At 41.6% G+C, this 14,245-nt stretch overlaps 1 protein-coding gene across 2 annotated transcripts in view; it reads left to right on the forward strand.

Moving 5' to 3' along the window:
• The window catches only part of LOC119653814 (glycine receptor subunit alpha-2), a 69,117-nt gene that overhangs the window by 27,960 nt on the left and 26,912 nt on the right, over positions 1-14,245 (forward strand). Inside the window, exons 2-4 of one of the 2 annotated variants that reach the window (XM_038058842.1) lie at positions 1,468-1,544; positions 10,520-10,619; positions 10,675-10,829. In XM_038058842.1, coding sequence (XP_037914770.1) covers positions 1,468-1,544; positions 10,520-10,619; positions 10,675-10,829 — 332 coding nt within the window. Of the gene's footprint in view, positions 1-1,467; positions 1,545-10,519; positions 10,620-10,674; positions 10,830-14,245 lie in introns of those variants that run through there. The other variant, XM_038058844.1, reaches the window with a different exon arrangement.

Genomic DNA, 14,245 nt, shown 5'->3' on the forward strand with positions numbered 1-14,245 from the left:
GCTTTCAGTAATTCGGAGACGTGCCTCCGCCTGATTAACCAGTTTTGGTGCGGTTCGGGGCCCCGCTTTTTTGGTTTTTGTTTTCTTTTCTAGTTTTGTACTCATTTGATTCCCACGAGTATGGGGGTTGAGAGGTCCGCCGTGCCATAGCCCCCCGTAGCACGGTAAGATCTAACTTACTCACTGAGGCGACCAGGTATCAGTGAGGCTCCGTTCGAATACAGTCAGTTACCCCCGACTGCAAACTATCCAATGGGGACGGTTCGCATGACACCCTGGATTGGGGGAGGTGTTTTTCGACTCCCCAGTCTAGATCCGTAGCGTTTTGTTAATAGTAGGGTCACCTCGTACAGGGTGTGGCTATCACCACTCACTAACGGTCTTGGTAGACGAGAGGCTTGGCCACACACCGTCCCAGAGGAGAGACAACTCATCCTTAGAGAAAGATAGGTTGGCCTCGGGGTGCTATGTTCCGCATCAGTCTATCCTGCAGTACACTGCTTGACCCCAAAAGCAAGGTAATATACTATTATTAACTTTATTTCTGCAGAAGTCGGAAGCGGATGTATTTTGAGGCCTAGGTTTCATATGGTTGCATCACTACGATCAGGTTTTTCAGTTGGGTAGGTTCTGAGAACGAGACCCATTTCACTTTTTGTGACACGCATTTCACCTTACCTCCCCTTGGTTTGGAACAATATCAGAAAAAAAGACCAAGTATTAATTGAGCCCTTTCACTGGATACCCCACATGACCATATTCCTGTCAAAAAATGTATGGGGAGCCTCACTTAAAATTCAACACAAAATGGCGCCACTCGCTGCATGTAAAGGGACATACAGACTACATGTCTTCACCAAATTTCGTAACAATCGGTTCAGCCGTTTCTGTGTAAATCGGACGTGACAGACAGACATTGAACCGATTTTAATAAGGTTTTGAGTTTACACAAATTGAAGGTTCAAATACAAGTTCTACAAATAGGATCTTCCGAATTGAACTTGCTACCTGTGAAAAAAGGGAAGCAAAGGAGTAAAGCATTTAACTGAGATTAGAGAACAATTTCCGTCTTGGAAAAAATATGGAAAAGAGCTCTACCCTTTCAGGCTACAAACTCCCACACATTCATTTAAACTAATTCCTGGAATTACCCGGAATAAATGCCAAATTTGATTGTAATCTGTATCTGATGGAAAAGCCTTCACTTCCTATAAACAAAAATCATGAATCACACATTAATGGTTTCCATAGGAAAATGAAAATCATCGCCTGACAGTCGCGCTCACATTTGTATGATAGAAATTGTGATTTCGAAAAGTATGTCACTGACGCAGTCACTTGGGTTTTTAACCCCACTTGTATTTAGTTCATTATGACTGTGTCTATTTTGGACTTTGATATGCATTTAAGCAATAAATTTGTAAGCTAAAAATAAACATGAAGCAATTTATTTCTACAATATTGCAGGTTGCCAAAGGACACAGAAGCTCGTAGGAACTACACAGTTAAGCCTCGTGTAACTCTTCCTGAACACTATGTCAAGGGTAAGTACCGCATGAAAACAACAGTCGGATACAACACAAGTATGAATTCCGGATTCCGGATAATATAATACAGTGTGTAGTCCTATACAGAATATGTCGCATATTTTTACCCTACATCGATATCTTATCCTGTTCATACTCACTCTATTGGAGCAAACATGTTTATTACATCAAACAGTTGCTGACTGAGGTAAAATGTTGCGTGTATTCTTGTGAAATGCTTCCCAGGAATTGACGTCACGGATTTGTACATGCAGTTTCGATTTTTCATGACCTACCACGGTTAACTGATATAGCGAACCGTAACGACCCCATTGGAAGGAGTCGAAATGGAGGCATATGAAAGCAAAATTTACTGGTCAATAAACTGCTGGAGCGAATATTTGAGTGGGAAAATGTGCAGTTGAAATGCTATCTACAGGTTCCAATCAAAACTTACAGGCAAAGAATGTTGATTAGCTTCGCGACTCTATAAACTGTTTAACGTATTAAGATAAAAACAGCAGAAATCTTTTCTAAGAAATTAGCACGCATTGTACTGAAAAGGATGGTGAAGATATTCGTTTGAGCTTTTACATAATTTACATTACCTAAAGAGAAAGGCATTCATCACGCCTTCCTATAATTATGTAGGAATGAAATGAGTAAGTTTGTAAAATCTAGCAGTGCATGGTTCAGCTATATGTATATGGGGGAGAATGCAACATCTTTGCAGATAATTATAGTTAAAAAGTTCGCCAGTCAAAATCAAAATTGAAATTCACTCTTGGCATTAGGAGAAAGAAGGGCTGATTTTCTAGCTAGATATCAACCCAGTTATTTGAAAATAATCACCGTTGGCTTAATAATAGGCGCCACTCATTTCAACTAACGTTTTAAAATCCTCTGGACAGAGCTGGGTACCTAAACATAAATTGGTATGTGCAAAGGCGCCAATGAAGAATTAATCCAAGCTGCAATCGTATGTAGATTATTGTTATTCTGTTAAGGGAAAGTCGCACCGCGTCTTTAAAGGACTATTGTGCCCCTTTTACTGGTTATAGTGTACCTATTGATCATAATATCTCAAGCAGGCCTATAACCGCCAGGAACTTTAGTATGTTCCCTACTTCCTGATCATTCAGCTTTGCATCTGGTATTAAGTGTTCTCCTAGATGCCTCGACCTACTTTGCACAAGAGCTGGACACTGTCCCAGGACGTGTATGGATGTTTCCTCTTACTCCTCACAAAAACCTGGAGGCAGTGTCAGTAGATATCCCTAGCCTCCCTAGGTAATAGCTTACCCGACAGTGACCAGTGAGAATTCCCACTATGATTCGAAGGTTCTTTTTGGTGAGGTTTAAACAATCCTTTGTGCGCATGGGTTCGTATACCCCAATAAGCACAATGGGAACAATAGACAATGGACTGTTTCATCCCTGGGCGGGCCAGTATAGTTCCCTCAACCGTTCCTCTTCATTTCTTAGAGTCATAGCCATGAAACCGTTTCCGATTCCACAGAAGGGTTCTGGCCCATGTAAAGGCGTCCCTTCTCCCTTCTTGGCTAGTTCGTCCGCTGCCTCGTTGCCTTCCAACCCAGCATGACCTGGAACCCAAAGTATCCGACCTTGTTAGACGAGCCGAGTTATTCAGTCTCTCAAGGCATTCCTGCACTAGTTTAGAGTTCACCTGGCTGGAGCTAGGTGCCTTGATCGCTGCTTGGCTATCGGTGAGAATAGCTATTTTCTGCCCAGATTACTGCTCCATACGTAATCATTGGTCTTACTATTGCAGTATATATCCAAAGTAGTATCTTCTAACTGCAACCCCATTTTTTTCCTGCCATGGATCTACATGTCATCAGAGCCCTCGCGGCTTTCCCACAAGTGTTTCCGACATATCTCTTCCAGGGTAATTTTTGGTCTAGCGTAATTCCTAAATATTTGACTTCTGTTTCTCGTTTCACCTCCACCCCATGTAACCTTATGGCTCTCAGGTGATTTTGGCTGGTCCGCAGTCCCACCTTCCTGCACCAGGCACTAGTAACCCTTAGTCCAGTTTGGGTTCTATCACATAGGGTATCTTCATATTTGACCCTACAGATTAAAACAATGTCGTCCGCATAACCGTGGACTTGTATTCCAGTATTTGTTAGTACGTGCAGGAGTGCGTTCGCTACCATACTCCACATCAGAGGCGATAGTACCCAGCCCTGTGGACAGCCGTGAGTAGCGTTCATGACAACAGCATTTGTACCTGTCGGTACTTTTGTTTGCCTGCTTTCTAGCATTTTGAACATCCAGAATGCCAGGGTGTTTCCCACTCCCTTACGGCTCATGGCTTGTATCTTTGTGTTCGATGTGTTGTCGAGCTGCAAACTGGTCTGAAAGATTTAGGGTGAAAAGGATCCTTTTTTACCCGCTTTCGGAATAAAGACAACTTTTGCCCGCCAACGGTTTGTTTTGCCAGGTTGAAGAGTTAGTATCTAGATACAATGTATGGTAATGTAGCTTTTGAAATCAAGTAAAATAGGTCACCACTTGTCTCTAATGATCCTCACTAATGATCCTCAAATGTGTAAATCTAAACGGTCCTTTTCCAAATTCGATAATGCCCATACGATAAATATAACTGCATTATACATCGATGGCTTCACAAGTATTACAAAGTATCTTGTCGTTCAAAACTTATCATATTATATCCTTTTTATAATATCCTAGATTGAGCAACTAATAGCAACTAATCTTAGCTTATAAGATATAGGAATAATAAGTGATTCTTGTTTGGTATCTTTACTAGATTTATTTTTTATAGCTAATCGGTTACTTCGCCAGAGTTAGTGCACACTATTTTCTGTTACAAACTTAGTCTTATTTCCCGTGGAAAATTTAACAGTTAACTTAGCTTTTTCACCGACGCTGTGACCATCTTCCCCGTTGTCTAAAGCGCATACTACGAGTAGAACAAGTCGGAAACTGGAAGTTCGGCGCTTCCTGGATTCCTGGATGTCTCATGTAAGAAAATATGAGTGCATAACTGCTCCATTTGTTTCCAGCACTTATTTATTTTTCTGCTGTACTTACATTCTACATGACAGTATAATGTCTTACGTTGCGGTACATCTATTTATGTGTAATTTGGATCTACTATAGCTTCGATAACAATAGCAGGATTTCTACCAAACTTCCCAATATTTTGTGTCATATTGTAGTCTATATTATTCCAAGTTTTTCCAAATCCTTCGGTTGGGGAATTTCTAAGACTGACCACTTAATGTAAGTATCACTTTTCGTACTACGCCTTCCCACTCCAACCCTTAACAAGTACTGGCCAAACTATGACCTGCCTCGTAATATACTAAACGACACGGTTCATTTGATATTTCACATGATTATATTTGGTGAAAAAAAGGAGGACCCCCTTAAAATTAACATAAAACGATGTTATCGACTGTATACGTGGGGGTTCAAAGTTCCAACCTTTCCACCAAATTTTTGTGGCAATAGGTATCACCGTTTCCGAGAAAGGTCCATGCAGTAGAAAGACAAACGTACTGACAGACATAAGACGGACAGCCAGATAGGCGATGATCCAATCATCAAGTTTTATTTTCCACGAAATCTTAACAAGTCGGAATCCAAAAGTTCAGTGCTTCAGGTATGAAACGTTTTATTGGTTTTTTATCTAAGACTATTTGAGTGTACAACGATCCCATTTATACGTAACGTGTAGTGTATATACGTTGAATACCCCCGATATTAAATTCGATATGATACTGGCATTTTACTTCCTAGGGAGTAGAAATTTGACGCGAAAGTGGCAATTTCTACACACCATGACTTTGTTAATAATAGTAGGATTTCCACCAAACTTTTCCCGATCTGGAATGAACTTAAGGGAGTTCGCAGTAAATTTTCGAAATATACTAATATGCTATTATTAATTTTACTTGAGCGGATATCGCAACTTTAGGGCCAAGATACTTTATGTATGGACGGTTGGGTAATTTCTGAGAACGAGTTCTTGAAGTAACTGATCCATTTCGGACCTGCGAACACCTACCCTTAGCAACCAATATCAAAACTAATACCGAGTTGGTAAGTACTAATCGAGACCTATAATTTGATACCTCGCATGATTATATTCGGCGAAAAGGAATTTTACAATCCCCTTTTGCATGAATGAGGACACTTCCTTGAACTCAACATAGAACTATAATATATTACTCACTGCATGTGAGGGAATTCACTGGTCCCATCTTTGTATCAAATCTACAGTACCAATATAAGCAACTGTTTCTGAGATATGATGCTCTATCTTTTTCGAATTGACGATTACCACTGTTGTAAATTATGAGGATCAGGGGTATTAATTTGAGCAGAAGAGATCACTCTTGCTGAACCCATTCGCCAGGTACTCAATTGACACTTTTCTATGAATTTCATTTCGTACCTAGCCAATACTATGACGATCCTCAGCATTTGAGTAGCTATGTCTCTAGATATCATTGGGCATGTACTTCGTAGGAAATACCAGCCCAAGATGTGACACCGAAAGTGGGGAGAAAGTTTGTTAAAGCATATGATGGGGTACAGAGGTTTCAAGGCACGATTACTACGGCTTCCGACCTTGTCGATATCAGGGGCAATGGTAATTTCTAGATAGACGATTGTTTTACAGTAGGAATTGCTTGAATTTGTTTGGAAGCTGAGAAGTATTTCCCATGTCATCCTCTAACGAAAATTGTTTAATATTTTTGGAAATTAAGGACTAGTATCACTTCGCGTAAAGTCGCTAGAGCTCGTGCAAATATGAGTTCAGACGAGTTCACTACATATTATCGTTCTTGTGGAAGTGTTCAGACTGAAATCTGTGAGGAACTGCCAAATCTCTCATCAGGCATAAGGCAGAAAAAAAGAAATTTTGACGTCAACCCACCCGAGAAATATAAAAGGCTGCGACCTGTCGGGACCTGCCTTTATAGCATTGGGTAACACCCCGGAAAAGGAGAGATCGGAGGAAGATAAGGCCCGCGGTTTTCACCATCTCCAAATCTGGTGGGGGATCACCCGCTGACATTCGCAGGATAATAAAGGCAGACTCCGAGCTCACCAATTTAGAAGATAATATTAGCCGCATTAGAAGGTCCCAGAAATGAAACCTTATGTTGGAGTTCGGAAAAATGGTTGATAAGTCTGTTAGGCAGGAGATAACTAGTCTGTAAGGGTATAGATGAGATCACATCGAAGGAGGAGGTTCATGAGGCCCTGGAAAAGCTGTTCAACCTTATCGGAGAGAGTCAGCAATGAAAACGTTAAGGAGAGCTCATGGTGAAACAGAAACAGGGAGAGTAAGAATAGGCTAAGCTATGTGTCGGCTTAAGGAGGAAACACATTAAAACACCTTCCTTCACGTATTTTTTGGAATTTTCTTAGTAGGAAAAGTTGATCGAAATTCAACCAATTAGACAACACTACCAGATTTCGTAAGGATATAAAGCGGTTACTTCCTGGGCAGTGTATATTGAGGCTGTAACCGATAATCGCTCGCTTCTACCCCTATAAAATCAAAAGGACAAATAATTTCGTTTTAAAATTTCTCCAGCGTATTCTGGGGTAGCTAGGCTAACAATCTATGCAATAAAAAAATTAGATTCTGGAAACCTCTCCCCTTAAGGAGCAAGTGGCATTAAAACATGGCGAAATCATGAATATACAAATTAACCGCACTACTGCCAAGCGGCAAACGACACACTCTCGCGAAACAACATCGAGAAAGACATCGATGTAATCATAATTAGTGAGTTATATCAAAATCACAGTGGTGGCATTTGTGTGAAAGACCAAATGGGTTCAGCAGTGCTAAAGTCTTACGAAGAACAAGTCTTCCACTTGCGAATTTATCAAAGCAAAACTGAAAGGAATTCACATATATAGCTGCTATGCTCCACACAGCACCTCCTTCGGATGGGGCATACAGGCTGCTAATGAGGAGGTTGCAAAGATTAGCTCAGATGACCTGCCCGTGAGGCTCTGTTTTCTCACCACCAAAACAGCAGACAAAAGATGGTTCAACTCAACGTGTGTCAGGTACCTACAATAATCGATTAAGAGCTACAGGAAATAATATATGTGGTAGGATTGGCGACAAAAAAGCCACAGGTTTGGATGGCAATGAAGGTTAAGCCCGACTTTTTCTACAACACTTTTTAACCGTGCTTAAAAGAAGAAATATTCCCAGCTCTGCGGAAAGAGCACAACTTTTTGTTACTTTCCAAACCTATCTGGAGATCCAGCATCATATCGTCCGACCTGCTTATTCGATAAATGGAAAGATGACTGAGAAAGTCATCTAACTACCTCAGACTGCTACCTATCGACAAAAGCAGCAATGTCTGTTCGCCGCCAGTATGGGTTTTGATGCACACTTTGCCGAAGGTTGACCGGCCAAAACACTATCGGAGTTTCCTTCTAGACGAAATGATGTGTGTGGGCGGAGGCGTTTGCATACTCTCAGAGACGGCCCCAGCCGATATTCTGCGAAAGAGCTCATTACTCTGTACTAAGCCAAACGCATGGAGAGGCACAGAAAGCACAGGAATGCCGCAAGATCCGAATCAGATTATCTCTATCAACGGAGATGGGACGATTCTACGAAGAGTTCTCAACGGAGAGACCAACTACCGCTTTACCCAGTTTCTTGCGGGATACCGTGGTTGCTACAGGCAATATCTGCGTTATTTGTATTGAATGATTCGCCGAATTGTCCTGGATGCGGTCGCATAGCGAAAAATCGCGAGCATGAAATATCTTGGCCACTCTTCAATGTTGCTCAATGTTCGTAATGGCGGGAGATAATCGCCGACTCCAATTCACCAACTTTCAAAATCGTAAAATGGTTAGTCCAAGAATTTTCAGTCGTGGGAAACACATTGAGCAAACTGGCAATAAGGAACACGAGTGAACTCACCAGCAAGCTACAGGAAGCAGGGCACATAAACACAAACGAAATGATGGTATCATTCGATGTTAAATCCTTGTTCCCAAACACACCGATCAAACCAGCTATTCATCAACCAGAAGTTTGGCAGAATAAATCGAACAACACAATAGATTGGAGGGCCAAAGTGAGAACATACATTTAATTGGCGTCACTATATATGGGTGAAAATTATTTCACATTTCGTGGGAAATTCTATAAAACCATAGCAGGAGTCTCCATGGGCAACCCAATGTCACCACTGGTGACGGAAATGTTTATGGCATACGTGGAATCAATCATTAAAGAAAAGGGGATAATGCCGAGAATTTGGTTCAGATATGTCGATGATATATTTGCCATAGTGGGAAAGGACAAGGTTGACAACACATTAACAGAAATCAATAGGATACACCCCAATTCACAATAGAAAAGGATGAACATGGATCTCTACCATTTTGGGACCTACGAGTAACGAACAATAGTGGAAATCTCGAATTCGGGATATACAGGAAACCAACGGCAATCCAAAGAACTATACCAGCAACTTCGGCTCATACCGCAACACAAAAAATGGCTTCCTACAATTCAATGGTACATCGTCTCTGCACTTACCCCCTAAACAAGGATGGCTTGAAAGCCATGAAAGTTATGAATAAAGAAAGAATGTTCATACTAGATACAGCAATCAAGAATGGTTACACGGTCGAAATAATCGAAAAACTGATTAAGAGAAACCAAGACCAGATATGGAAAAACCAACATTCAACATTCTTCGAGCAAGAAAGCACTCTAGCTGATACAAAATGGGTGAGCGTACCATTATCAAAAGAATAGAATAAAATCCTTCCTAGGAAAATACAACATAAAAGTGTTCCAGCAGAGACGCAACCCTTAAAAGACAATTAGGGATCGAAAAGGACCCATTAACGGAAGAGGAAAAAAGTGGGATTTACAAAATCAGCTGCAATGATTGCGAGATGGTCTACATTGGCCAAACAAAACGCTTCATCACGACTAGGTTCCAAGAACACCTAAGGAAGTAGAGAAGGGAGAAAGACGAGGAGCCAACACGGTGCGTTCTTCGGTAGCGATACACGTCATCGAGGAGGGTCATTCTGTGACGAGGCCAAATTTGGAGCTGATACGACAAGTGAATAAGCCACACACATTGGACGCATGGGAGAGCTTGGAAATATTGCGAAAGGATGCGGCAAAATTGATGAACATAGATGGAGGGAATTGTGCATCGAGGCTAATTAAAAAACTCGCTGACAAACATAGGGACCGCACCACCCACTAACTATTGATAATTAATGGCCATCAACCCAAAAGTTATAAGATTATCCCTACCTGCATGTGGACCTTTTTACGTTTTTCTCTTTACCTTTTAGAACGGAACGATAACTATTCGATGTACAATACTTTCTTATTTATGAGGAAATCTGAAAATTAGGCTTTTATCCAGGGTAGCTTGACAATCGCTTCCATTCATTCTCACGCCCCTTAAACATTGTCGTCCAAACATTATGCTTAACATTGGTCTCATCGGACAATCAAGTTTATGAAATTTTGGTACTTCATTAATCCTGGGTGTGGTGACCATGACAAGTGTTAGAATGTTAGACTGAATTTGTCGCCCTTTCTGGGGGGAGGGGGCGGACACAGCAGTCTTATTTAGTTTCTAAGTAGCTTGTAGCTCTGTGGTCTAATAAGCCCTGCACTTTCGAACCATATTCCTCTCTTCCAATCGCACTGAAGGCACTCCCTTTGTGTGAAAACGGAGTTGGCTTCAGTATTTTTTATAAATTTTTAATTCTTCTGTAAGCATATATACTTTGCCCTTGCAATGCTTACACCGGGTTGAATTAAAGTTACTCCTTCCGGTGTTAGATACGGGTAACGATGCTGAAGAACACAGAATTCTAGCAAACCAATAACTTTTATTAAAAATTCATTAATACTCCTTTCAAAATTTTTTCTTATAATATTCTTGACAATCCATTTTTCTTTGCAGAAGTACGTCCGCCTTCGAGAAGAGGAACTCCAGTGATAGTAGAATTTAGCGTATTTGTTGTAGATATTAATTCAATTAATGTAGAAGATATGGATTTTAGGTAAATGATTTCATTTTAACCACATAAATCTATAATATCATTCGATTATATGCAGAGTAGATATGTTTGTTCATCAAAAATGGACGGAAACACGACTGAAATTGAAGGATGATATATTCGAAGATGGTGATGATTCTGTAGCGCTTCCTCCTGAATTATTTAATAGTTTATGGCAACCAGATCCATATTTTTTAAATTCAAAAGTTGCAGGTAAGATAAATTATTAATGTTTGTACTGGTAAGTATTTTCATATATCGCAAACCATATTACATTACAAAATAATCAAGGCACACTATAGATTGATCGCTAATAATAGTGAACTTCGGTTTAACATCACCATTGGCTAAACATGTACCAACTCCAATTCATTTCCAAATTTATGTATAAAGCAGATAGTTTTTATTAGTATTCTGGCAATTTTTATAAGCACCTTTAACTGGTATCTACCTACTGTGTTCTGCATACGAGGGATTTTTTCAACTTGTTGGTACATATACTCTCGGCATACTTTGATATTCCTAACCATTTTGGACATCCCATTCATATTTTGATCCCCTTTCTGCATTTTTGTACCTCTGCCAGTCCCCAGCTTGTTTTGCCCGGTTGAAGAGTTTTCGTACCTCTGTTCTCATTCTGGCTAAATTCCGGTTCCACTATGGTACGTCCCTTCATGACTTAACTGTCTTAGCCGGACAGCTGGCCTCATATGCATCAATGACGATTGTGTTGAGGTTTTTCATCACTGTTTCTAGTCCCGATTCGCTCCTGAAGCTGAGCCATATTGTTGCTCAGGTGCGTTGCATAGGAATTCCAATCCGTTCTCCTGGAATTCCTTATTATTCTTTTTATTTTGGAGTTGCCCTCAATACCGAATCCGATTATTCTGTGATTAGACATAGAAGGCTCATCGGACACTCTCCAATTCCTGACCAGCCCGTTCATTAGAGTATTTCCTATAGTTATGTCTAGTAGGTCTTGTCTAGTGCTGGTCACAAATGTGGGAGGGTTTCCTATGTAATATATTTCTAACTTATTGCCAAGCATAAATTCAAGAAGGTACTCACCCCTTCGATTGGTGTCGCTGCTTTCCCAGACTTCGTGATAGGCGTTGGCATCGCAGCCGAGGAGAAGTGGGAACGCCCTCTTCACCAGTTTAGCGACCAGCTTCGATAGAACCCGGATATCGTCTTTTGGGAAGTATCCCGATGACACGACTGCCTCTCGAGTGCTCCCCCCGGCTTCCAGTGAGACTTGGATTACCAGATACTGCCTCAATTCAGACCACGAATGTGCCCTCGGATCACCCAGGGCTCCTGAGCCAGCACTATTTAAACGTTCTATTTGGAATTTGCTCTTGCAATTACCGCAAATGCAGCTTTCGCATATCTGAGCTATCTTAGTGCTAGCCATTGGCTCCGTTATTGTTTGGAACATTTTTCCATGGTCGGAGTATCATTCTCCTTCTCTGGCTGGCGCTTTTCTGCGCGTTGCTGTCCCCTAGCAGATCTAAGGTCTAAGTGGTCCAGCGTCTGCTCTTCACTGAACAGCAAGTTTACTTCCCTGGCAGATCCATTCTATTCCGCCTCCGAGAGTTTTCGGGGACCGCGGTATACTTTCCACCCGGTGTCTCCTCCGAGGTGTCTTCCTCGGTTTTTCCCTGTGCACGTGCACAGGTATGTTGCCAAATCGATAGTTGATATGACAACTCCGACGTTTGATTGCCCTCAGGGCTCGGTCATCTACTTCGATCGTGAGGAGTCTACCCTTGCCTCCACCTTGCTTCTGAAGACTCTCCAAAATCGCGTATGGAGATCCTCATTCGGAACGATTAGGAAGTCAATGAGATCTTCCGTCTCTATTGCTACGGCTTTCGAGAGAAAAACTGTTACCATGTGTGTCCTTGATATATCCTCCCCAGCACATGTTAGCAGTTCCGCTCTTTCCCAGCCTGGCAATTCAGGGACTATGGTCCTAAGCCAATCTGTAATGTCTTCCGTCGCGCAGTCCACCAGTATATGACCTGGTCGAAAGCGTATCCCTGTGCACACAAGTTTCATAGACTTCAATAGCTTCCTGCTCCTCACGAGTGAATATTTACTCAGGAAACATTTTTGGCAGTACGGTCAGTCGAATGCTCTTAACCGCACCAGCATAGCTAATAATGGGCTTTCCGATTCCTGCCTTCATCCCTGGCCTGCCTGGGTTTTCTCCCCTCTTGGGTTCAGGTTTGTATTCTTTTGGAGCATTCCCTTCATGCGGGTTGATCTCCGCTGCTCCCCGCTTTCTGGGCTCCGGCTCCGGCTTAGGTCTGTTGTGAGCTTTCTTAAGTGCCTCTTCTGATTTCAGGCCTTCCTTCAGAAAACGGAGGTACCATTTAGCAATTCCGCCACTGAGACCGGTGAGGTTCCATTCGAATACAGTCAGTTACTCCCACCTGCAAGCTATCCAATAGGCACGGTTCACGTAACACCCTGAATTGGGGAGGTGTTTTTCGACTCCCCAGTCTAGATCCGTAGCATTTTGTTAATATTAGTGTCACTACTACACTTCCCTTCAATACTGAACTTCAAAATTTTCTCGATATACTCTAGGACTCTAGGACTCTACAAATGAATTTTCTCTTCATGTAGAAAAGCAGTGGAAATGTCGAACTGTCTTGCATGTTAAAAAGTGCTACAAGAACGTAGCTCTCGCGAGTCCAGAGCGATGGAAAGTCCCCTTGTGACATCTGCCATTTCTTCAAGTTATACAAATATCAACCCCATGTTTATTCCTGACCTATTCGACTTGCTACAGTTAATCTATCCGGAAGCATCAAACAACAAAACGAAATTGGTCGCCCATCACCTACATTCATAAAAAATTGAATGGGCTTTTCTGGACCAAAGGTTACGAATTTAGTTGGAACTGCCGCTGTGTTTGTGGTTTTCGGATTATCCTTGACTTTCTCTTCAATAGTGTAGTGCTTACACTCCACGGAAGCTACAACTTTAGGAGCTGGAATCACATGTAAAATTGCAGCTGGGTTCACATTAAAGCCCACGAAAGGATCATTGTCGCTCAAAGTATCCTTGAAAGCTGGCCCTCGCTTACTTAACGAGCTCGAATATTATCATTCCCTCATTGTTCGGTATAACATCAACACTATCTTTCGTCAACACGTTCACCTCGGTTCTTCTATCAACATAGGAACTAACAATTGTCTCAGCAATATCAGTCGCCTGTTGGGAATTAAGGTCTTTACATTGATCTTTTTGTGCCTTATGAGACTCTGTTAAAACTTGTGCAACACACGAAATCTCTACTCGGTGTTCCTCAGAGATCCAAACTTTGGAAGCTCTGGAGTCCCCAGCAAAGTCCAAGAGCACAACTCTTCGTATAAATGATTCAAACTTGCCTGCACTCGTGATTCGATTTAAGCAGTAAACAGGCGAACCACATTCTTGCAAGTCTATAACATTCAGCGCGTCTCCCGTCTACATCTTATAGAAGGATTCTCTTTCAATAAAACAGCAGGGAGCCTCGATTCCTGATGAAGTTCCCAGTTAACATTATTTCTGCGGTGGAGACTCAACTCTGGAGTAGATCATTTCAATTAAGATGCAATTTTTTTCGCTCGGTTACT

This window comes from Hermetia illucens, chromosome 4, assembly GCF_905115235.1.
Source record: "Hermetia illucens chromosome 4, iHerIll2.2.curated.20191125, whole genome shotgun sequence".
Classification (NCBI taxonomy): domain Eukaryota; kingdom Metazoa; phylum Arthropoda; class Insecta; order Diptera; family Stratiomyidae; genus Hermetia; species Hermetia illucens.